At 47.7% G+C, this 23,645-nt stretch overlaps 11 protein-coding genes across 11 annotated transcripts; 5 read left to right on the forward strand and 6 right to left on the reverse strand.

The window, feature by feature from the left end:
- Positions 1-213: 213 nt before the first annotated feature.
- On the forward strand, positions 214-1,608 carry BO88DRAFT_334890 (TauD/TfdA family dioxygenase; the record flags this gene model as incomplete). Its single annotated transcript, XM_025702825.1, has 4 exons — positions 214-463; positions 526-1,012; positions 1,081-1,386; positions 1,449-1,608. The coding sequence occupies 4 exons, from the start codon at positions 214-216 to the stop codon at positions 1,606-1,608; spliced, it is 1,203 nt and encodes a 400-aa protein (XP_025565682.1).
- Positions 1,609-2,588: 980 nt separating this feature from the next.
- Positions 2,589-3,646, reverse strand: BO88DRAFT_486320 (SDR family oxidoreductase; the record flags this gene model as incomplete). The annotated part of the gene is made up of 3 exons (XM_025712429.1): positions 2,589-3,053; positions 3,100-3,558; positions 3,616-3,646. The coding sequence occupies 3 exons, from the start codon at positions 3,644-3,646 to the stop codon at positions 2,713-2,715; spliced, it is 831 nt and encodes a 276-aa protein (XP_025565683.1). The 3' UTR covers positions 2,589-2,712.
- A 676-nt stretch (positions 3,647-4,322) lies between these two features.
- BO88DRAFT_403164 (uncharacterized protein) lies at positions 4,323-4,745 on the forward strand. The gene has a single exon (XM_025706297.1). It carries the CDS (start codon positions 4,487-4,489, stop codon positions 4,643-4,645), a length of 159 nt encoding a protein of 52 aa, XP_025565684.1. The 5' UTR covers positions 4,323-4,486; the 3' UTR covers positions 4,646-4,745.
- A 594-nt stretch (positions 4,746-5,339) lies between these two features.
- Positions 5,340-6,248, forward strand: BO88DRAFT_478824 (uncharacterized protein; the record flags this gene model as incomplete). The annotated part of the gene is made up of 4 exons (XM_025712027.1): positions 5,340-5,529; positions 5,594-5,689; positions 5,782-5,975; positions 6,030-6,248. 4 exons carry the CDS (start codon positions 5,340-5,342, stop codon positions 6,246-6,248), a joined length of 699 nt encoding a protein of 232 aa, XP_025565685.1.
- A 477-nt stretch (positions 6,249-6,725) lies between these two features.
- On the reverse strand, positions 6,726-7,871 carry BO88DRAFT_486321 (mitochondrial carrier; the record flags this gene model as incomplete). Its single annotated transcript, XM_025712430.1, has 5 exons — positions 6,726-7,210; positions 7,267-7,439; positions 7,492-7,635; positions 7,711-7,779; positions 7,839-7,871. The coding sequence occupies 5 exons, from the start codon at positions 7,869-7,871 to the stop codon at positions 6,742-6,744; spliced, it is 888 nt and encodes a 295-aa protein (XP_025565686.1). The 3' UTR covers positions 6,726-6,741.
- A 265-nt stretch (positions 7,872-8,136) lies between these two features.
- BO88DRAFT_413052 (C6 transcription factor) lies at positions 8,137-10,481 on the forward strand (the record flags this gene model as incomplete). Its single annotated transcript, XM_025708105.1, has 4 exons — positions 8,137-8,205; positions 8,278-8,363; positions 8,417-8,745; positions 8,812-10,481. The coding sequence occupies 4 exons, from the start codon at positions 8,137-8,139 to the stop codon at positions 10,479-10,481; spliced, it is 2,154 nt and encodes a 717-aa protein (XP_025565687.1).
- A 127-nt stretch (positions 10,482-10,608) lies between these two features.
- On the reverse strand, positions 10,609-11,971 carry BO88DRAFT_442359 (DUF453-domain-containing protein; the record flags this gene model as incomplete). The annotated part of the gene is made up of 2 exons (XM_025709947.1): positions 11,495-11,971; positions 10,609-11,430 (listed from the first exon to the last, which is right to left on the reverse strand). The coding sequence occupies exons 1-2, from the start codon at positions 11,933-11,935 to the stop codon at positions 10,609-10,611; spliced, it is 1,263 nt and encodes a 420-aa protein (XP_025565688.1). The 5' UTR covers positions 11,936-11,971.
- A 694-nt stretch (positions 11,972-12,665) lies between these two features.
- On the reverse strand, positions 12,666-14,641 carry BO88DRAFT_478827 (sugar porter family MFS transporter). The gene is made up of 2 exons (XM_025712028.1): positions 14,326-14,641; positions 12,666-14,267 (listed from the first exon to the last, which is right to left on the reverse strand). Exons 1-2 carry the CDS (start codon positions 14,439-14,441, stop codon positions 12,842-12,844), a joined length of 1,542 nt encoding a protein of 513 aa, XP_025565689.1. The 5' UTR covers positions 14,442-14,641; the 3' UTR covers positions 12,666-12,841.
- A 2,305-nt stretch (positions 14,642-16,946) lies between these two features.
- On the reverse strand, positions 16,947-18,940 carry BO88DRAFT_413055 (monooxygenase; the record flags this gene model as incomplete). Its single annotated transcript, XM_025708106.1, has 5 exons — positions 16,947-17,686; positions 17,757-18,091; positions 18,176-18,498; positions 18,570-18,646; positions 18,709-18,940. The coding sequence occupies 5 exons, from the start codon at positions 18,938-18,940 to the stop codon at positions 16,947-16,949; spliced, it is 1,707 nt and encodes a 568-aa protein (XP_025565690.1).
- A 1,055-nt stretch (positions 18,941-19,995) lies between these two features.
- Positions 19,996-20,659, reverse strand: BO88DRAFT_451567 (uncharacterized protein; the record flags this gene model as incomplete). The annotated part of the gene is made up of 3 exons (XM_025710640.1): positions 19,996-20,195; positions 20,272-20,326; positions 20,387-20,659. 3 exons carry the CDS (start codon positions 20,657-20,659, stop codon positions 19,996-19,998), a joined length of 528 nt encoding a protein of 175 aa, XP_025565691.1.
- Positions 20,660-20,970: 311 nt separating this feature from the next.
- On the forward strand, positions 20,971-22,005 carry BO88DRAFT_423688 (uncharacterized protein; the record flags this gene model as incomplete). Its single annotated transcript, XM_025708666.1, has 4 exons — positions 20,971-21,245; positions 21,304-21,370; positions 21,522-21,603; positions 21,677-22,005. 4 exons carry the CDS (start codon positions 20,971-20,973, stop codon positions 22,003-22,005), a joined length of 753 nt encoding a protein of 250 aa, XP_025565692.1.
- Between the last annotated feature and the right edge of the window lie 1,640 nt (positions 22,006-23,645).

A 23,645-nucleotide genomic window follows, 5' to 3' on the forward strand; every position in this document is an offset into this window, starting at 1 on the left:
CATTCTAAGTCCAACCATTCGACAGTTCTCTTAGATGGCCCTACAGAATCGCAAACGAGGTAGGGTTTTCTTCACGATGTACTATCACGCCATACATCTCCCTGAGTAATATAAAACTCAGTGTCCTTAGATGCAACACCTGTCACGCCTCCATCCACATCGGTTTCCTGCATTTCCTGCGTGCCTTGAACACCTGGTCATATGTCGCCCACCATGGTTGCCTCTACTATTTCCCAGCAGGCTGATATTGACTACATGCCTGATCATGATAAATATCTGGCGCGTAGTAAGCGCAGACAAGAAACCGAAAAGCTGGCTAAGCATCTTCCTGAGGGTTTCCCTACACAGCTGTCAGGTGACCTAGTGTGGGATGCAAGTAACATTGCTGGTAGATATGATTGGAACTATCAACTGAGCACTGGGGATATCTCTGAGATAGATGAGGCTCTCCGATACTTCCAGTGTATGTAATTATTTCCCATGCTTCCTGGACCATCGGCTCCAACTCATCCTAATCTCTATCAGCCTTAGGAAAGCCAATGGGCGAAATCTGTCCGAACACCTTCCCACTGCCAAAGTTGCATACTACATTGCGCGATATCTCGAAGCAGGTTCACGAAGGCTATGGCTTCAAAGTCATCCGAGGTCTGCCAGTCGACAAGTACACACGCGAAGAGAACGTTATAATTTACACTGGTCTTTCATCACACGTCGCCCCTATCCGCGGTCGCCAGGATAGTAAGTGGCAAGGAAGGCCAGCCGACGTTATGATAGCTCATGTCAAGGATCTGAGTCAATCATGCAACTCCAAGGACATTCCTGGTCCGGTGGTGACGGCTGACAAGCAAGTGTTTCACACGGATGCTGGGGATGTCATCGCCCTATTCTGTCTAAATGAGGGTGCTTGGGGTGGTGAGAGTTACCTTGCCAGTACCTGCCATGTGTACAATGTTCTAGCAGCTACACGACCAGACCTGATCAAGACGCTGTCTGAGCCTTGGCCGTTCGATGAGTGAGTCCACCGCTACAGAGTGGCATAGGCTCCGGTGCAAGAGACTAATAAGACATGTCTGTATTTAGCTTCGCGCCGACGGGCGATGTATACAAGCTACGGCCGCTTCTCTATTACCAGTTTGCCACCGGGAAAGACCCAGAGCGATTGATGATTCAATATTCGCGGCGAAATCTGACAGGGTACATGGACTGCAAGCGATCAGCCCATATACCGCCACTCACTGAGGCCCAGGCAGAAGCGCTTGACGCGATCCATTTCACTGCCGAGGCTCACTCTATTTCTTTGGATTTCCGCAAGGGCGACATTCAGTTTGCCAATAACTTGAGCATCTTACACGCTAGGGGTGCCTTCACCGACTCCAACGAGAAACAGTAAGTATCCTGGCGTCGAGATACTTGGAAGAGAAGAAGAGCTGATTATCCTTTCTCGACAGGCGGCACCTCCTGCGACTTTGGCTGCGTGACCCAGAATATGAGTGGAAGAAGCCCTCTGAGTTGAAAGAGCGATTTGACCGGGTCTATGACGGCGTAACTGTTGAGAACTCAGTCTACCCGCTGGAAGCTACCATACGCAGTAGCAATGTGGCTACATAGTGAGCCTAGACTTACAAGAGTGTCGTGGAAAATAGTACATCAGGTGACCTTGTAATGTTCTCAAAGACTCGATATTGCAAAGGATTATTACGAAGAATATACTCTATGTAGCAAAATATTGTCTACCCGAATTCATATCTAAGACGATGAGTGGTCTGTCAATCAAAGGCATCGTGTAATGCAATAAAAATAGGAACTGCAATATTGGAGCTATTTCTGGATGCCTTGGAAGTCTTACTTCATCCTGGTGCTCGATTTGTTCAAACTAATCCCGGGTGAGCTCTCCCTGGTGAAGCTCTACATTGCCATGTAGCCACCAGGATCCCTTGGCTCAGAAACAGGATGTCAGGCTTATTGTGGTCACTCATAGAGCCAGGCAGTCCTAGGGCTATGCTCCAATCAGGCACACTAGACATTGGATCCTTCCTTGCTGCATTCCCTGCCAGTTTCAATAGGGACTGGGCTTCCTCCACCTTCACGAACACTGTAATAAAGCTTTACCTGTACAGAGTCATAATCATCCACATAGAACGAGTTTGTTTTCTTCCAAATTGATCTCACTGGGAACGATACCTGTGTATAGATAATATTATTTTTCAGTGTCGAAGAGTAATAGTAACCCTCACATCCCCTCTTACGTTGTATGCTTTATGTAAAAGGTCCTATGTCACCCAAAGTGAGGGATCATGAATGCAAACGCGGATTGAGATGAGTGGTTTGGATGAATAGCGACTTACATCCCAGCTTAAGAGGCGGGGAATAAAGGAAGAGCAATGATCGAGTCGGAGCTAATCCTTCTGCCTATATAACGACATAATTGTCCACTATCGCCCATTATGCAAATTACGTTCCGACTGAAGACTGATTACGCGATGTGGAAACACGAAGAATTGGTGGGCACAGTGAAACTTGTTCAGGATCGATCAACGCTTGCTTAGTGGATTCAATTCTTATCAAAATAAATATCGTCAAAGCATGACCCGAGGTTAATGGTGAGGTGCAGACGATCTCAACTCGGCTTTCCAGGGTCACTAATACTTCAATCTTCGTGAAGCAAGACCCCCGGGGCATTACTATATAAACGAAGAGTAACCTCCGGCCTCTTCAACCCATCATATGCTGATGAGTTAGTTGCGTCTCCTCATCAAAATATTCCGGCATCTCGACACAGTAGTACTTCTCCCCAGACACTAGGATTGCTTGCGAATGAAGCTGGTCGCGCGAGACAAACGTCCCCTTTGAATCTGTTACGTCGTCTTGCGAGATCAGCTTTAGGATCACGTTGGTCACATCGCTCGGAGTAATCAGGACTTTCTCCGAGAAGTAAGCCTTCAGCTCTGGTGTTATCATAGGCGTGATGACTACTCCAGGGCAAATCGCGTTCACTTTCACGCCTTCGTTCCACAGTTGTTTCCCCACTGAGCGCGTAAACCCGACCAAAGCATCTGGGGTTATAAGCTTCGGACCACTATGGCAGCATAATGTACTTACGTTTTGTCGCTGAATATACCGGCGTATGCATGCATGGGTATAATCCACCGATGCTCGACATGATAATCAAATTTCTATTCCCCATTGTCACCTCCGGCGATCGGCGGAAATAGTGCATGGCGAGATAACTTGTATAGATGGCGCCGGTCAAGTTAATATCCGTTAGTCCAGCAATATCAGGCCGTGGCGGGATTCCTGTTTCATGCTTGGAGAAGAATACCGTGTCTTCGGCGACGCCGGCATTCGCAAAGACAAAGTCTAATCTCTTCTCCTCATTAAAGATCTTCTGAAACGTATTGCCCTGCTGCTCGTACTCTGTCACATCAGTCTGATGAAATGTGGTATTCTTAAGCGACGCAGCGGCCGCTTTACCGCGTTCCAAGTTGCTACCAATGATGTGAACTTTCCAGAGGCCTGTCACATCGAGTTGTTGGGCGACGTCGAGGCCGATGCCACTGGCTATGAATGGTTATTCTCGGTCGGCCATTATTGTGGGCATATGGGAATGAGGCTTACTTCCTCCTGTGATAAGTGCTACCAAAACCATGATGTGTTACTCGGCTAGAAATGCTGATGACATCCGTAGTAATTGGAGTATTAAAAGAACAATACGGATTGATATTTCCTATGGAGATCATGATGGAACAGGATTTGTGCGATTTACCGAGATATGCTAAACAAAGATGGAATAGAATGTGGGTATAGCTGAAGAAGAATGTTACCAGTGCTGTTCAGCTCGTTGCTGTTGTTGCCGATCAGCTCAACAATGACCCAATCTCAGTTGTTCTTGGACGCTTTCTAGTCATGCGTTACACTCGGCTCATTATTTCCTATATTTCAAATTACAAAATAATGGATGAGAAGGTCGTTTGACCAGTGGACACTGTGTCGTGGGATTGTGTCATTCAATCCCTGTAATCCACGGTCACATTGCCCGCCCCCTCCTTCATAATGGCCCAATAAGGTTCAACTGAGGCATCTCCTCCCATAGTATATAATTTGAGAGGTTGGAAGGAATGTAATTACTAACTAGCCCATTACTACTACATTACTACTAGTTAGCCGAGGTCACATGACTACCGCATTGCAGCATTTTTGAACCCCTCATCCTGAGTCAGCCCGGAGATTAAGCCCGGGACCTTCCAGTGTTCACATATAATAGGTAGTATACCGCTCCCCGTTTGCAATAGCGCTTTTAAGTAAGGGAATAGATAAAGTGTACGCTTCAGTCAAGTTGCTAGTCAGATCAAGCATGGAATATAAAAATTTTTTTCTTTTTTTTTTTTCTTTCTTACTATGATTCACTGGTATTCGGGTGTTATAGGAGATGGATATAAGTTCTCTGGCTTTAAATCCGCGGTTCTCTATCACTGTGGGTGTGTGAAGTATGTGCGGTTCTGCAATATTGTTAGTACTCAACTGCTTGTACGGCGGACAAAATTGTTATTTTGGACTTTTGCTGTTCCTTTACCTCCCAGCAGAAACTAGGCTTGCGCAGTCACCAAGTGGTGGGTTTGGAAATGTCGGCAACCTTGGACAGCCGTGATGACCCACAATCTCGGGTATCTAAACAATGCCCAAGTGTCTTCACAATAGCCGACTAGGGAAAGGCTATTATTCTCATTAGCCCAGCTCGGATATTGGGACCTTGGCTTCAAAGGGCAGGAATAACGCACCAATATATAGAAGTAGGTAGACTACAGACGGCCCTGGTGATGTTGACGATGCCCCAGAATAAAACAGCTCGGTTCAAATTACGTCTCATTTTAGATTATACAAGTTGTTAAACCTAGCCTAACACCTTGGAGTCAACAGAGCAACACAGAGGATGATACTACTTCGGTGTTAGCCCCCGAATCTCCACGGATGACGAACACTTGAAACATAGACAACGTGAATGTGTAGAAAGGCTATTGCTACCTCATCACTTGGTCGTCCTCATAACTGGCAGAGCCACCTTCAGAGCCGGAAACATCGAATCAACTAGAAAGAAACAAGAGAAATTGTAAATATAGTGATGATTCTAGGAGCTCCGCCTTTGGGAAAACCCAATACTACCGTACTAATGCAACTACCGTTCACGGCGATCAATGAATCATGACTACCACACCTTGCCCTTAGAAGTATGATAAAGATGCCACATCAATGCGGTATAAGTAGCACCAACGACTACTACATTTTGACCCTCACTGCCAAAGTAGTCCTGCCTTCTACATCACCTCAGTCACTTGCCTAGAAACATGCCCGACCATACCATCCACGTCGTGAACCACTCCGGCCGCAAACAGAAATATGTCATTATTCCCGCTCCACCCATGATGACCCTCGGAAGCAACAATAAGCACGAAGGGGGATGTCTTGTCTGGCACGCAAAGGAACTCGACACCGAACAGACGTGGGATACATCAACCACGTATCAACTATACGGATGTGCGTGACATACTTACCCACCCTTACACTTCCCGTTAAATACACCAAATTAATACTAGCAAAGGGGTTGGGACTACCGCTGAGAAACCCGGGTTTGGCGTGAAGGTAACATCGATAGATGTGAAAGACGCTGATCCCGCGACTCCCACGACGCCTGCAAGTATGTATACCCCATTATCATCGCTTTATAGGAGTTGTCAAAGGCTGGAAGAAATAAGCAGTGTGACTAGAGACTAAATGAGGGTATTACAGGTACTTTTGGCCTCACGAAAAACGAAACAGGCGACCCAGTCATGACGGTGAAAGAGAAAACAGCACCAATGGACATGGTCCGGTTTGATTTCGGTGGTGACCTTTCTCCATCGGATGGGAAATACATTGTGTATGGAATGGCCAAGGGCAACAGGTTGCCCGATGGAAATGTTGGCACGAGGCCTTTTGCTTATGTATGTTCCTCCATTCCCTTGTCCTATGGTAAAAAGCAGCTAATCTAGTTGTAGTATCCGGCTCCCACTGATGCCATTGCAATTCAATTTGCCGTCATGGCGCCCGTAATCCAACTTTGGGTTTGTGCATATGACGCCGAAGAAGGTGAGATAGTGGATTTTACCAACGCGATCCAGCATGCGGGCATGCTTCGATTTTTGAATACCGATGGCGCGGTGCTCGCCAATGTAGAACATAGGAAGGATGGGACTTTTGAGATCACCTATTCATAAATGGACGGATTGGACTGGTCATGCTTGGAAGGCATTATACTTTCGTAACGTCTTGTGACAAGGTAAACTGACCATCGATATATAATGTATATTGGGCGGTAATATATATATCAGAAGGCTAATGGTTAATAGAGAAGAAATGTAACCATGAGAGAAGTAAAACTTTTCATAGTTATATTCCTATGATCCGGTTGGCCGGATAAGGTAGTAACTCAATAACATTGTTTACAAGTGAGAATTCTAGGAACTACTTACAGTACACCCATTGAAGCTTTCCACGATTTCGGGTTGCTTCTTTCCTTCCTTTTCCCCTTTTCTCCCCCGCTTCCTTTTCTTTTTCTTTTGTTGTCTGTCTGTCTGCCGTTCGTTCTTTCATTCTTTCTTTCCTTTTTGAAAAGCAAGACGATGAATTAAAGAAAGAAGTTTTCTATCTGACCTCCACATGACCCACATGCAGTTAAAGATATCTGACTGAATCGAGAAAGCTGAACATTCATTCGACCCGAACACTCGGATGCAGGAGAAATGCCATTTTCTCATACACCGAAAAGACAATTCCGCCACTCAAGAGCAACCTGCCCAGTCGCATTGAACTGCCCTTCCAGAAACCCCGAATTCCATAGTCACTCTGTATGTTCCGGACGGCTTCGAAAAGTCCTACCCCTTGGACCCCTTGCGCCCGCGTCTTGATCGTGTCAAAAGGCTGCGTCGCGTACACCGTGACGACTCCCGCCAGGGCTCCCATGCAAAAGGTGGTGAGAACAGTCGGCGGAATGTCATGTGCCTTGACTATTTCTTTGAGGATATTGTACGTACCCATTCTCACGGCCGATGTTGCCGACTGTTTTAGCGTGGTGGACACAAGACCCCGGTAGAGTTCGCGCAAACCGTGGGTTCGAACTAAGACTTGCGTGGCGTGAAGACTCGATCGGAACTGCCTGGCGTTTTTGGCATCGTCGATCCTTCGTCAATCAGTAAAAAAGGCTTTTGGGAATTGTGTGGAAAGCAGGACACAAACAGTGCTGTCTTGATTCTTTCCGTAGGCGTTACGGCCAGGACACTTTCTGTGGCCCCTGCGACAACGCCGGCCAGAATGCCCCGTGCTGGGGAGAGCGATCCATGCTCATCGGAGAGGGAGTTCTTAATGGTGTCGTATGAAACAAATCGCACAGCGGCCTTGGCCGTCGTTCCCTGCGGGCGATTAGACTTTGATCCTTAGCGAACGGATTGGATCAGAACGCACAATGATCAGCGTAGAACATCCGGTATATAAAGCACCAATGCCTTCCCGTTGGGCAACGGTATATATGAGCTGTAATGGGTTGGAGGGGGTCGATTTGTTGGTCCTCAAGAGTTGCACGCGGGTCTTTGCATATTCGAACGGGTACTAGATATTCATCATCATCTTCTCAGTCCCGCATCCAAACATGCTGCAATGCCAAAGGAAGAAGTAGTTACTTACTGTGCATGCAGCTTCCACCCCCCCAGCCACTCCGCCGGCGACCAGAGAGACCCACTGTGGAGTGTATTGCTGCGAACAAGTTAAATTGGTTAATGTCCTTCCCGGTCGCTGGAGGGAGATGAGCCGACCTTTTGCGGCTTTGTTGAGGCAGGGGCAGCCATGATAATACCAAGTACCAGGAATAGAGCGATAATGGTTAGCTGCTGAGTAGTACAATCGCTTGCACCAACTTATAGCATATTGAGGTACTTAGTTAACTGTGATACCAAATCTCCACAATAGGAGCGGGATTTGCCGACGGAGGATGAATTGCCGCGGAACCTGTCCTTCCGTGCAAACCCGGGTACGTATATCTTTCATCTGCCATCTTCCATCTTCTTTTCCCCTGTCCATGTCTTGTGCTCTCCACGGAGACCCTGTCAAGCCATGGAAAGAATAGTTCCGTCCCGATCCCGCAGAGCAGCCAAGGCATGCAGCTTCTGTCGCCGAAGGAAGGTGAGCTGAGATCCACTGCTTCACCCCCGTCCCCTCCGACCGTGCCCTACTTACCGCTCACGGCTGCTATAGTTGCGCTGCGACGAAAAGCCAACGTGCTCCAATTGTCAAGGTTACGGCAAGGAATGCGTGTACATGACTAGCCCTGCAAGGCCCAGGTGCGCGGAATTGAAACCGTCTGCAGAAGATGCTGATTACCTGACCCACTTAGGCCATCCAAAGCCTGGATCGCTCACTTGGTGACTGAAAATGAGCAACTTCGGCAGCGACTTGGCGACGGAAGTGCCGCGCCGGCGCATGGAGAACAGGCCCCTGATGCAGATCTCCACCAACAGTCGGAGTCCACCAAGATGGATCATCCGCAGTCTGTTGTATCCGGCATCTTTATCTCCGCCAACGGAGACTCCAGCTACCATGGCCTCACCAGTACCCTCTTTGACGGTGCCCCCGTCAGCCGTCATGGCTCGGCCCAACTGGCCAATCGCCCCGGTCCTGTGGAGCCCATTCAGCAACAACTGATGGGAGAGGCCGCTTATCAAAGTGAGTAGCGACACCCTTTCCCATTACAGATATTTACTCGCGGACCCTAATATTCTCATGTCAAAGGGCAGCTGGAAACGTTGAACTTCCAGCAAGGAAAGTTGGACTTTGATGGCGTAGATCCCGAGCTGGGGATGCACCTGCTGTCCCTGCATTGGAATCGCCAGCACCACTCCTTCCTGATAACGCATCGCCCGAGCTTTATGCGTGATATGGCCACCAACGGGCCTTACTTTTCCAAGCTGCTCTTGAATGCGATTTACTTTGGCGCATCCAAGTTCAGTAATCGTCCCGAGGTGCGTAGAGACCCGGATGATGCTCGCACGGCTGGGTGGACCTTTCGCATGAGGGTGAAGGAGCTGCTCGGGAGTGCCTTGGATCGGAGTGAGATCACCACCATCCAGGCACTGCTAGTCATGACGAGCTCTCTCTTCGCGCTGGGGGATGAACGTAGCGCCGCATGGCTCTATTCTGGTACGGCATTCCGAATGATCATTGACCTCGGCATGCATGTGGATGCCACGATGCTCCCCAACATGCGCCGTCTTTCGCCAGAAGACCTCGAAATCCGACGACGTGTATTCTGGGGTGCCTTTGTGGTGGACAAGATCCAGTCCCTATACCAGGGGCGACCCGCGAGTCTCCAGAGTTTTGATACCAAAGTCCTTTTGTCCTTCTTGGACCGTTATGAGGAGCTGGAGCCCTGGCAACCCTTCGCGTATTCTGATGTGCAGTCATACCCTGGATCCCCGGCATATAGCGTGTCGACATTCACGTGGCTGTGTAAATTGTCGCTAGTTTTGAATGAGATTCTGAATAAGGTTTATTCAGAGAGAAGTTCCAATCGGTCGCCCCACGATCTCATCGCTACCCTTAACAAACTCGATGGGCAGTTAAAAACTTGGTACGAAAGCCTTCCAGAACACCTGCGCTACAACAGTCTTGTGGGAATAGTGCCGCCACCACACGTTCTCTCGTTACTCGCTCTGTACAATGTCTTGGTCATCCTGCTTCACCGACCGTTTGTTTCCGAGGGCCATCTTTACACTGCCGATCCATCAGTGGCCAAGAGCTCCTTTACCACCTGCACCACTGCCGCTTCCAGCATCATTCAATTGCTACAGGCCTACGATAACACCTTTTCCATCCGACGAGCACCGTATTTGATTTCATACGCTACATACGTAGCAGCAACAATCTTCGTCCGTGTCGCAGCCCAACGAGAGCGTGTCAGTCGGGCCCATACAAGCCTCCAGAGCTGCCTCGACATATTCAAGAAGAACCAGGAGACAAACTGGGCAGTGCGGCGAGCCCACAACGTGATTTTACACCTCATGGACCGCATGGGTGTTCGCTTAGATGATTGCACGACTGTAGTCGACGACAGTCCGAATCGTATGGACGGCCGATCAGACCATTTAACAATCCCAACCAACAGACCCTTGGGGCCGGCGCCTGCAATCAGCCACGATTCTCCACCAGAGATTGAACCGTCTGAGCTGGACATTGAAATGGTCATTCAAAGTTTTATCGGAACACAACCCAGGCCCTCAGACGGACTGATGCGCGAAGCTATGGATCTCTCTTTTGGCCCAACGGTATCTCATTCGAACATTCCGGCTCCTATAGCTCCCGTTGTAGGGCCGTACGAAGACGCGTACTCTTATCCCAGATTTGACGATATGCTGTTTGGGTTCAACGGTTCTCCGCAGGATAATGCATTCACGGACAACTAAAATATCTTTACACCGTGCCCAACTACTAATGAATGAGTGTGGGTCCAGGCGATCGAAACTTCTAGCACTTTATATTGGGTCAGTGATAGCATAATCTACTTCTAGCAAAGCCCGTGATCGCTTCGTCTTAAGACCTATAAAACACACGGCCCTCAAAAAGGCGTCGAGCCGTTCGATATACCGCTACGCGGTTCACGTCGATCGCGCCCTTCTTGTCTATCCCCAGGACCGTCTCCGCATGGATGACCCCGGCTGAATGGCGGATGCCGACCGGCATCGCGCCTGCAATCGGGTGGCCTCCTAGCGACATCCCATGCTTTGGAATCTCCTTCCCTTCCTTGACATGGGCCAAGTCCCAGGCAATGGTGCCATGTATGATTGTCGCCGCGCCGAGACATACCGCACCTGTCAGCTGCAAACTCGGATGGGGTTTTCCCATGCTGAACGCCTTCACCTCGATGTCCACGTCATCTACATTACCACTGGCGGGAGACAAAATAGCAATCTTCGGGGTTCCGCGGACTTGGCTCGCAGCCTGCACATTCTCAGCAAGGCCAAACCGCACCGCACCATGTTGCCGGATATCTTCGATCAATGCCAGGAAGGCTGGATCCGCAGCATCCGTGATAGCGCACGAGGCTTCTCGCGGCAGGGACGCAGCATCAACAAACACAAACGGATTCGCGGCATCAACAAGGCTGACTCGCACGGATAGTGTTCCAAATCCCCGGGACTGCACCGTTAGCATCTCCTGGTGCCTCCCGCTCGGAAACATGTGGCCCGTCATACTACCGCACGGCTTGAGGAATGCAACTTTGATAGGACTGGCCGTGCCTCCAACTCCTGGAATCGCATATTCGCCATCCTCTCGGAACGAGCCGTCGGTCGCGACCTGGACTGTTTCGACGATATGTTGTCCGGTATTGGTGTTGTAAATCTTAATATTAACCTGTTACTCAGTCAGTCTCTGCCTTCCTCATACAGTCCCACTGAAAACCACAAGGGAAACAAACCTCCTTCTCCCGCTCAGGCACGCTGACAAGACCCTCATCTAGTGCAAACGGCCCCACTCCAGATGCAATATTGCCACAATTTCCAGTCATATCAATCCGTGGCTGATCCGGCGCCACCTGCACAAACGTATACTCGACATCGACACCGGGACGACTCGACCGTTCTACAATGGCGACCTTGGACGTTGTCGAGGAGGCACCGCCTACCCCGTCAATTTGGCGAGAACGACCTGTACTGGAGCCCATCGCGGATAGCAAAATCGGTTCCCAGAGCGTTGTCGACGCGGGAAGATGGTGGCGATGGAGAAAAAGGCCTTTGGATGTGCCGGCACGCATCCATACTGCTGGAATCGATTTCCGAACCGATTCTTTCGACCTGTATGTTATTTTTGGTAAGACAGGGATGGGTTCACTCCGGGTGACGGAATATGTCTGTGTCATGATTGACTAGGGTCGAAATGGACGGTCTTTCTCATGAAATTTCAAAATGCTTTGTACCAAACTGCTGAATTAGAACGTGGTATTTTGCTTTCTCAAATGCAAAAGATTTGTTGTTATACTGTATACCTCGTTTATATATTCTACCTTACGTGAAATATAACTGGCTTCAGGAATCCTAGATTGGATAGAAGGTAGCTGCTTCCTAATGTAATTCCCATGGGTACTATTCCGCGGCATATCATGTTCCGTCCGTCACCCATGATCACGATCTATCCACTCCACTGCCTAGCTGAAAGACTGTATGTTCATGGGGCTTCCGCGGAACGGATCACGCCACCGCAGCCCCATCTGGACATGTGGGCAATAGAAGGCAATAAGTCCGAGCATCGAACAAATTCGTTCCCGCTCGGTGACTGGTACCTCGCGACGCCATGGCCCTACATCACTGCCTGTTTGGTTGGCAGGATATGCTCAAGTACATGACGCAAAGATGCTGGTTCCCAAGAACTCGCAATTCCAAGTCGGATAATAACCATTCTAGATTGTGGTACCCGGAAGGGTTCTGAGGGCTCTGGTAATTCGGTTGTACGAGATAGCGTTCCTTCATTGTGTATCTCTCTGCTTTCCTATTTATTATTATTAGCCATGGCCGGTTACATAGGTTTCACATTAGCGTCGGATTATGTGATTTGTACAGTCACACTTGAAATATTGTTAGACTTAGTGCCTTGTGCTGTATCTGGTATTCCATTCTTCTGCAAAAACTATGATAGGAGTCTACACGGATAGTCAATGCAGTGTGATCTTTATTTACACAACAAACATGCATTGTTGTGGCTGAAGAAAGAAAGAAAATGGAATGGAAACAAGAAAAAGCAGAAACAGAGACCAATGATAGCAAAAAATTCAAGCATGCTCCTTCTGTTCCACAGTACACTTCTCGTCCTCGATCTGCGCATTCACGTCTGTCACGTCTCCTTGTGGGAGCCTCCTCGCCATCGCCACAATATGCCATGCGGACGGAGCATCGTGGAACACCTCGTTTAAGGCTTCGAGATTGCGGCCCATGGTCTCTGGGTAGAAGAGATACACAGTGACTGGGATACAGGCAGAGATAACAGCATATACAATATAGTATCTCCACCCGATTGTATCAAGAGCCACAGGTGTAACCATCACGACAATAAAATTCCACAGCCACTTGTTTGCGGTTGATGCGGACGACATGGCCACACGCAGGCGCATAGGAGCAACTTCAGTACAATAGAGAAAGTTTGCGCCAGAGAATCCAATGGGATAGAACATGTTGAAAAGCCAGATAAAGACCACAGAGACAATTGAGAGGCCCCGACTGGCGTCAGAGAACTTGGTCGTAATAGTTAATACTATCATGCAAATGCACATTCCAGCCCCACTAAGCATGAACACCTTGCGCCTGCCAAAGCGGTCGATTGCGAAGAACGGAATGAAGTTGCATACGAATTTCCATGTGAGTGCGCTGGCGCCTAGTATGCTGGACAAATCTTTATCAAGGTTCAAGTTCTCCTCGAAGATGGTGGAAATGTAGGTGGAGATCAAATTTCCTCCGCACATTTGCTGGAAGAATTGGATGACAAGACAAAGGGCGAATCGGTATAATAGACGTTCTTTATCATCGCCCATGAATAGCTCTCGTAGTGTGAAGCTCTTAAATTGCGCTGTGAGCTCTAGCGATGACTCAATGCTCGCAATTTCCCTTTGGACCACGTCATCATTGACGGGGAGACCCCTGTATGCCGCTAAACTGTGAGCTGCTTGGTCCCTCTTGGATACCATAACTAGCCATCGTGGTGATTCTGGAATCATAAACAACGACCCGAGAATAATCAGGGGAAAGGCAAGAGCCAAGGCTAATGGGACACGCCACTGGGTTTCACCTGCCGTCTTCCCGAACCCGTAGGAAACCCAGTTCGTAATCACGAAGCCCAGGACCATACAGATCCCATCGACTACCACATGCTGACCACGATGCTTTGCAGAACTGCATTCAGCCTGCCATACCGGTACAGTGGCGCTCAGTTGCCCGACCCCGATGCCTAGAATGACTCGACCCAGGGTGAACTGAATGATGCTATAAGAAGATGCCTGAAGCAGCTCCCCAATGATCGTAAGAATAGTAGCCATAAAGACAGTTTTTCGCCGGCCGAAGCGGTCACCAATATGCGCACACGCAAGCGCCCCAAGAAGGCCTCCCAGTTGATAAGAGGCAATGACTGCACCTTTCCTTGTTGAGTTTCTTTCCTTAATGGCACCATGGGTGTTGAGCGTGTCGATCTCTGGAAATGTGGTGACCCTACATAATTGATCAGCCAAACCAAATCTTTCAATAACCTCTTCAAGGGGTAAGTTACCATGACTGCAGATTGGCAAGGGGTGCTACTCCGGCTTGGTTGTACCCGTATGTAATAAATGCAGGAGCTACCGTGAGAAGGACCTGTGCGAGGTGGAGCGACTTTCCACGAAGCATAGTGAATTGTGTCAGTATCAGCTGCCTGTAAAGTATGTTGCTGATCAAACTGAGCCAAGGATGTCAATGCATTTTATATCATGTCAGAATTCTTCCAGAAATCCGGGGACCCCGCAATATGCTTTGGCCATGCCATTTAGGGCTGGAAGACATGGACTTCGGTATTGGAGTCCCAGTGCAAGTATTCGCTTAACTGTGAGTCTTCTTACCCCAGTGTTTGTGTGCGGGGATTGAATAAACCGCCACTCAGCGGTGTCCGTTCTTGTCCTCCCGCGGAATCTAAGATCCCGTGGCGTAAAATGGCTAACACCGTTGCCGGCTAAGATCAGAAAGAATTCTGCCTGTACATTCGGAGCTGACTGGCGGCCCTAGTTCTTTCTCGGAAGATTCCGCTTTTGTCCACCATACTTCGTTACCTTGAAAGACATAGCATTTTATTGTTGATTATTAGTGATGCTATTAGGGTACCGGACCCGGAAAAGCTTGGATTAATTCAAATTGACAAAATAACTGGAGATATATGGTATTACATTTCCAGGTAAAATCTAACTAATTTGGTTCACGAAATCATAAGATGTATTATATATCAATGTAATTACTGATGGATTCATCCTTAGAAGAGTCCCAGAAGTTCAGAGATCCATCTTATCTATGATAGAATGAAACTAATACTATGAGATCAGTGGTATATTGGTGTATAGTAGTCTAGCATCTAATTTCTATAATCGATATATATAGTAGTAATAGCAGGATGAGTATATATCTTAGTATAGTCAGTTTGTCATGGATGGGTAAGTTTATTATTTTCAAAGGGGTATATTATTAACCGAACTCTGCAATTATAGAAATATAGCTAGAAAGTAAAGAATTATTCAGAATAGTATCTGAGTAGGTACCTAGATAGTTGCGGTTGGTTTTGGGATTGATAAACACAGTACGTAGTAAGATCGTGATTTGTCTGGTAGTAATATTTTATGCACGGATCTATATACATATGATAGCTGGGTGCTGGGCAAATGACAGTGAAGAAATCAAAAACTCCGACTCAAATGATTCAGCTGAATATTAATATATGCTACCTATTTTTTTTATATGATACCTGTAAAGGTTACCATCATCTAAGCTTTATCTCTATAGTTCATTGACTGATGTAATGTAGAGCTATTATCCCTCCTCCTATTTATGATTTTCTTTCATTTCATTATATCACAGGCAAGGGGTCGGTCTTTTCTTTTTGTAAAGATAACATATTACATTAAGGCCATACTATCTTTAAGTAGTTTTTATCACAGAAGGAAGGACAGGCGCGGCAAGGATTTGAGAATCTATAGCAAATGACGTATTAGTCCGATGGTGTCTTGGATTAACAAATACCAGGAGATGATTACTTCACCCGTCTTTGTTATTTGGTCTGCCAGAGGGACTGGCTGAGTCTAAACAGAGTCGAAAGTGTTTCTATCCTGGGTGAAAGTGCGGTATACTCCTTACTGTCTTGTTCAATCGTTTTTCAGAATGATAATTCTGGCTATTTACCCCCACTAGCCACTTTCCTGATACTACAGCCTTTTTTTTGTAAGAAATACAGGTGGAAGCGACTTGCTCGGGGCACCTTCTATTCTGACCCGCTTTGATCTACCCTCATTGGCTGGACATCGTCCGGGCATCTATAACATCTTCAAAGAAAGCTAGAGAACAATTTCAACAAGTTCGGGTTGCCTAACTGACTGTTGTCTCACGGCATGCCGCGTTTCTCACGAAAGTCCACACGTCAGTGGAGTATAGTATTTGCTCGGACACCCGTAAATCCGTGGAATGTTGGCAGTGTATGCCAAGCCTGCAGTGATGCGAGTAGGTCCCACATTCGGCAAAGCCGAGTACATCCGCCTCACCCCTGCTGTGGGGTTAGTCTCCATACTCAACCCGGGGAGGGAAGTGGGTGGGACGAGAGAGTTCGTCGTGGTGACTTATAGCCCAATGAATACTTTCAACGGGATGTGGGATCTATCAGTGGCACGAGAGATTACCACCGCGGAAATAGCCACCTGAAGGACCGACGAGCTGCTACTGATCAAATAGTTATGTATCTCCTCAACTACCGCATTATCTCCATAAGCAACTACACCAAACAAATTGAAATCTACTCGGAAAGGGACAATTCAACGACTACGAATGAACATGTCGTCAGCGCCATACGGAAAAGCGGATGTCCTCCTTTGTGGGTGTGTTGCGACGGGCGCAACGCTCTCTCGGTATCTGAGTCGCACTGGAGTTACATATTTTGTCATCGAAAAAAGAACCTCAGATCACCACTGGTCCACGAGAGATATAGTAATAAGTGTAGGCCCCATCTCGGTGTTCTATACTATTGTCCCCATATAAACTGTCGCCATTGAATAGAGAGCATAGACCCCACCAACCACCCCAGATCAGATTCATCCCGAACAATTTCGCTTCCTCGGCGTGAAATTTACTCATATTGACTCTGCATAGGGGCCAATGGCTCTCTCAATAACCTAAGCACCTCTTCAGAACTCTCTCGGTGTCTTCTTTGCTCCAAGGTCCATCTGTCTCACCACTCCGCCAAGCCACATGCATATCAGGGCGTACCAAAACAGCAGATCTCTCCCACAACTTCCGAGCCATGGTCTCTTGGGGCAACTGTATAACAGTCAGCCTCTTTATGGCCTGGGGGGTTGCCCTGTTGAATTTCTTTGCGTAGGCCCCATCGGTCGTAAAGTCGACCAGAGTAAAATCGGGTCCAAGGCGGTCATGAATGGACACTCCGTCATTCAGTATGACATTCGGCGCTCGAGAGCCAGGCCATGTAGTCGCAACATAATCCCGCTCACTACACCTCGGCTCATTTCTTAGGTCGTCTTCCAAGAGAATGATCGATGAGCTGAGTCTGTACCCCATCTCAATTCCCAGACTCTTATTCTCCCCGTCGTTGGCATAGACATGGCATTGGATGCGTTCACGCAGTGCCTGTCCTTCAGGACTGTCACTGCGAACCTCCCCCTCGCTTGTCTGTCGAACCCATCCAGCATAATCCATGTGAATTTGAGCATGTCGACCTGACATCGCAACATTACGAACGGCGACTGGTCGCCGCTCAGCCTCATATGATTCGAGGAGCCGTTCGCCGCCCTGGCCATTCAAAAACATGGCCAGCTTCCATCCGATGTCATAGGCATCTCCAAGTCCAGTGTTCATGCCATATCCACCGAATGGTATGTTCTGATGAGCTGTCAACGTGTCAGCAGTGAGGAAGCCCCTAGACCCCAGTGCAGTGCCATAGGTTATACACAGTCGTACCTGAGTCCCCCGCTAGAAACACGCGTTTATTTGGTGAGCGGAAATGCTCTGCGACACCTAAGTTCGCCCTCCATATGCTACTAACCAGTAATTTGTCAATTTTGATTGGCTGTGGAGGACCTGAGTCCCCAAGCGCAGCATAAACGGCTTGCTCAAGGTCAATATCGGCAATGTCCGTGTCAGGCGGAATGGGAGTGTGAATCGTCCAGGTATCTTTCTCGTCTTGACTGATCACAACACTCCCTTTCGACAGGAAAAGGTGCCAAAATTGACCTTGGCGGTGAATAACTTCAAGGTCTCTGGACTTTAGGTGAACTAGAAGTGTCGGTCCGGAGCTGCCGACAACAGATATGCACGTTAGCACAACGGTATGTTAAATTGGGCGGACGCTGATCGGATCACGACTAGCGAATTCTTACATCGGAGACGTGGAAAGCTTGATTCCGGTGGAGGTTCGCACGCGACTACTGGCGCCATCACAGCCAACGACGTATTGGCTCTCGATAGCGTGTTTCGCTCCCGTAACTATGTTGGTCACAGTCGATAAAACCTTTTCCGTCGACTCAGTCATCGCTTCGAATTTCATCCCGAAGTAGGAAACGATTAGCGGCTCCTCTTGGATAAGAGACTTTAGCCAGGCTTCGAAGATGGATTGTGAACATCTCTGATACGGGTAGCGCGGCATCGTCCCGTCGCAGTTATTCCGTATCTTCTCTGCCTGCTGATCCGGAGACGGTAGATCCTAAATTCAATAAGAATGTGAGAACGCTACATATGATATTCAGCCTGAAGACGAATAAAATGCTTTCATACCCATTTCGCCAGAGCTTGTCCCCCAGGTGATAGTCCAGTGCTAAAAATGCAGTCAAACGAAAACTGCGATGGTACGCCTTGAAAAAGCGAAAATATTAGCTAACTGCTCCATCTGTAAGCAAAGCGAGAGGTCAAAAACCTTTCTCTCGTAGCCCATCTGCAAGCCCTAGACGTTGGAGCAGCTCCATTGATCGTGGATTGGTGATATCCATCTTGGGCCATTTCGTAGTTTCCAGGTTGCGCTCCACAAGAACCGTTCGAATGCCCCGTTTTGCGAGCTGAAAGGCCGTTATCATTCCGATGGGTCCAGCGCCAACTACCAGGACAGGAGCCTCCACCTGGTGTGGCATATCCACGGTGGTCTTTGTCATGGTGAACTTGTGGGAACGGTGCTAGTAACTATGCTAGGATATTGCCTGACCCGACTGATTCACCTATCGATCGAGATTTTCGCAGCTTTGGGGAAAAGCGTCAAAAATACAATTATAAATAGAGTGTTTCGATAGGACATAGTTATATGAACAGGGCGTTGCTAATAAGTAGTGTCGACTGGTCCGTCCTCTCTACTGGGGTATCCTAACTAGAGAAATCACCATTCCCACCACGGACCTCGGCTGTCTACCATATGATCAGTAAAGAGGGGGTGGGGAAACCTCGAACAACATTATAGACGTCAAATGAACAAAGCTCGGTGCCCAATAAGCGGGGGCGGGGGATGAGGGACCGCCATGGTCGAAATCGAATGAGGAAAATTACCTCCGAGTGAAGATCGACACAAGTTCGGCGGGGTAGTAAATCGGAATAGCTACAATTAAGGCCCCGCGTAAAGAGGAGTAAATGTGAACTTCGGACGTCGTCCTCATTACTGAAATCTTACCTTCACCCGTATGCAACTCAAGAATTGGAGGAGTCCCACAGCTGGCGTCCCGTCGTCTCGGCTTCCCACATACACTCACAGCAGGTAAGGGCCACTATTGGGAGAAGAACGAACGCCTGCACGTAGGATGCAACCACGGTGGGATTCCTCTTAACCGAATGATTTTTATCTGCTATAGGGCAATATTTTGTCAATTGCATGTAAACCTATATGATGCTAACGAAAGGTATGTAACTGTCGTATATCTCCCCGGACGTTCTATAAGGACTGTGGGCCTGTTCCACCCTAAAAACACATACATCAACTTGGTAGTACCCACTGGTCCCGGCTACAGATACTTCGCTGTATTCTTCACCCTCGCCACATCTCCATGCTGCAAGAGCTCCTTCCTGAAAAAGCCTACTCCCGACGGGGTGTCAGTCATAAACACGATGCCCTTTCTCAGGATAATTCCGCGCAACAGACGATCAGTGATCTCGCGCACCCCCCAAATCATATCAATGCTATTGGTAGTCTGCTTCACCTGGCCATTCATTTTGGTGACCAGGCTCATCTGCTGCGGGCCTTGCACCTCCTGGGAGCTGATGAGAACATGTCCGATGGGAGCGAGCTGGTCGAACGACTTGGCGTAGCAAAATTGCCAGACGCCTCGGCGAGCTGAAAGTTGCGCTCCGAGAGATCATCCCGCGGGGTGTATTTGATAACAAAATCCAGAGCGTTCCCTGTTGAGACATTCTTTGTATCCTTGCCTATGATGACGGTTTATTCGACCTCGTAGTCGAGGTGAGATTGCGCATCACGGTGAATGTGAATGTTTTAAAGGACCAGCGAGGGCGTACGTGGGTTCGGTGAAGACTGGAGGGTAGGTCGGGACATTCAACTATAGGGGTCGTTTAATTAGTGGAATGGGTCCGTGTGCGTTGGAAAATAAAGGGCTTACACTGACCTCCTTCGCGTGCAGATAATCATGGGAGTACTTGGGGTGGGCGATGAAAGCTGATGTTTGTTGATTGAGAGATTTGAGTGGGCGTATTTTCAAAGCCAGCTCAACATATGTCAGGCACAGTATAGATTCTATCTGTTGAAAGCAACTTGTCGAAGGGAGTACCATCAAGCTGCTGCACTTCGTACTGTTGCCGTCGGTGTTGATCAGCTCACCGTAATGCATGTGATCACCGACGGAGAATCGAACTAGCTGTTCGAAAGTGACCATTAGAAGTAGATGAAATCTGATGAAAGGAGAATATATCCAGCACGCACGTTTACAAGTAGAATGTACATCCGTAGCCCACACGATTCCTGACGGACTTGTCACGCGTTTTGATACCGGCGGCAAGCGGGTGGCGTTGTGAGGATAATCGCTGAATGACGGCACCAGGATAGAGGATAGCGGACGCTTATAAACACCTTAACCGGTATCACAACAGGCCTTTACCGCACTCAAGTGTTTACAACGGCGGACAGCTGAACATATCCCCTCCTACAATTTCAGCAAATCTCGGAGGCGCGCTGCCCGACACCGACATGATGGGAAAAGGCCTGGAGTCACACAAGCAGAGCATCAACGCAGATACCCGTATCAATCTCAAGAAGCTGCCACATATCAGCTACCAATACCCAAGCCTAGATGAGATCCATCAGTTCATGCTGGACTTTGAACTTCAAGCTGCGCACCAGACCGACGAACAAAGCTGCCACCGCGGATATGACCCCAATCACTACGTGTATTATGCGCAGAAGGGCGACGGTAAGTTTCTGGAAAGGGCCTTCGAAGCAGCTAGTCTAGAAGGCTCCAAACGGTAAGGAACCAGACGCTTAACAATGACCTATAGACCCCCGTCACGCACTAGGCCCCAGAGCAGGGGCCTTGCCCAAGGCCGGTCCCATGCAAGAGCTAACGGATGCCCCAGGCGCTGGCTCCTTGGTAGTGACCACCGACCCCGAAGAATTCCCTTCCTGGTCTATAATCAGAATCCCATTAATCCTTTTTCGAACTCAGGCCAGCTGCAGTTCAGAAAATCAAAATCCGTGATCTCGAGATTTACAGGGAATAGGTAGCTAACTTTGCACTTCAGCCGGGTTATTTTGGCCTTTCAACCCAGGTTTTCGAGTCCCGATCACAATTCTATACCTCAACATTCAACATCCAACAACCGAGTTTCTCTACACTGACCAAAATGGTTAGCGAATCCCTGTCACGGTGTTCATGCATCTCTATCTGGGAACGGAGCCCCCGTAGACCACGCGTTCTTCCTCGGCCCCAGCACGACGACATCGCACGTGCACCATTGCTCAATCGAGGTCCATGACTACGACACACAGCAGCCAGGTCATCAGTTGCTGGTCAAGAAGAGATATAGGCCGGCCTCGGGAGTGGGACATTATGTCCTGCGGTCTCAGATCTTCAATTACTGGTGGGAATTTCTCGGGCAATATGATCGAACACTACGCCGATGGCGACTTAGTAAATGCAGAGACGTAATTGGATATATGATCCCTGCGGGGCCAGCTTTGTTGGCGATTTGGGGCCCTGAACTACCCGCTGCATTTTTCGAGTGATATATAATGATAGATGAGTTATAGGAGAGAACTGATTTTTCGGTGATTGAGCACAAATAAGCTTTTTTGTTTGGAATACAACCGCGGCGTAAGCTCTAATGGGCGCATAATGGTTACTTGTGAGAAATCTCTATATCCAGTCCACCTCTTCTAGGCAATTTGTAGAGGGCATGGTGGATATGCTGGATTGGACTTGGCTCGATTGAGTATCGGAGATTCACTTTCTCTACGGCATTTGTATTTCTTCTTCAGACTTGCCTAGGGTCTCTTTCAAGGGCGAATTGTGTTGAGATATAAAACTTTGACCCTCAAGTAGAACCAGTGTAGACAGTTCCGACAAGGGATATTCCTCTCGTGGACAGCCGGCTGATCTATCTAAAAGCGAATTTCCGGATATATATATTTATCTCCAGCCCCACACATTATAAAAACAGCTATCACAGCACCTTCGCACTCTTCTGCCATCTCATGTTCTGCTGAGATACTGTGGTCATGTGATTGGTGTGTGGAGCTGGCTGACGTTTGTGTAATATGTTCTTGCCCAGTTGCTCTCAGCTATCAGGGTATTCGGATGGCTAGATATACATGCCAAAGGGAAGATATATGAATGCCATTTATTGTTAAATTCAATAATTTACATATAAGATATTTTTCAACTAATCTATAAATAGCTAAAAGTGACAATTTCAAAATGAAAGTAGAATAGTTGAACATAGGTGAGTTTACGAATAAAGGAATAGAATATAAAATACCAGACTAGAAACCTGTTCATTCATTCATTTAGATAATCATAATCTACTATGAAATTTACAATTAGCCTGAATACTATATAGTGTTATCCTAAAGGGGCGGTGCGAGAATCCTTGAAAATACCGAACTCAATAACCCGCCCCGACCCAAACCAACACTACTGGATATTTGACAACAATAATTCCTGCTTCAAATATTCTTCATCCTACATCCCACTTTCTCTCAGGTGAATACCTGAAACGTCCGATGATGAAATGGTAATTAATTAAGTCATGGAGCAGCTCTGTTTGTGTGACTATAAAGTACGCAAAGTGGACAACTGAAGGGACCGATCAATGAACCGTGTAATCATTTCCGAATCAACATAGACATTATGGGGTTGTAAATTAGATTGAGGATACTGACCATCATACATATATCTGGAAGAAGAACTTTTACATAGTTCAGTGCTACAAATATCGTGTTTAGTGGAGATTCATATCTTGGGGTCTTGTTTTGGGTAATTAATGGAGCCCATTGGCGCCAGAAATAGTTTCCAAACTTACAGAGTTCTCTAACTAAAAATAGTGAAAAAAAACAATTACTCAGTAATATAAATCAGCCAGCTTTCTTCTCTCTCCCTTCTATTCCCTTCTATTCCCTCCTTTGGCACCGGACATGATAAGGCAAAAAGTGTCGGAATTCAAATTTGTCGACAAACTTGAGGTAGAAAAAAGGACGATAAATGAGTATAAACTTCCATTATTGACCTACAGGATAATCGGCTATATTCATGCCTACGGTTGTTTGGCGAGGACCCGCTATCCGTTACTATATCTTTCACACAGCGCAGGGGAAGAAGGTCGAGGGCAGGGCGAATAGAGTATGGCGCTTGATCGATTACGTGTTGC

Source organism: Aspergillus vadensis (assembly GCF_003184925.1).
Source record: "Aspergillus vadensis CBS 113365 unplaced genomic scaffold BO88scaffold_5, whole genome shotgun sequence".
NCBI lineage: Eukaryota > Fungi > Ascomycota > Eurotiomycetes > Eurotiales > Aspergillaceae > Aspergillus > Aspergillus vadensis.

Coding starts and splice junctions, on each gene's coding strand:
- BO88DRAFT_403164 (XM_025706297.1), top strand. CDS start 4,487: ATGTGCGGTTCTGCAATATTGTTAGTACTCAACTGCTTGTACGGCGGA.
- BO88DRAFT_478827 (XM_025712028.1), bottom strand. CDS start 14,441: ATGCTTCGTGGAAAGTCGCTCCACCTCGCACAGGTCCTTCTCACGGTA. Junction 14,268..14,325: donor CTTGCCAATCTGCAGTCATG/GTAACTTACCCC, acceptor TCAATTATGTAG/GGTCACCACATTTCCAGAGA.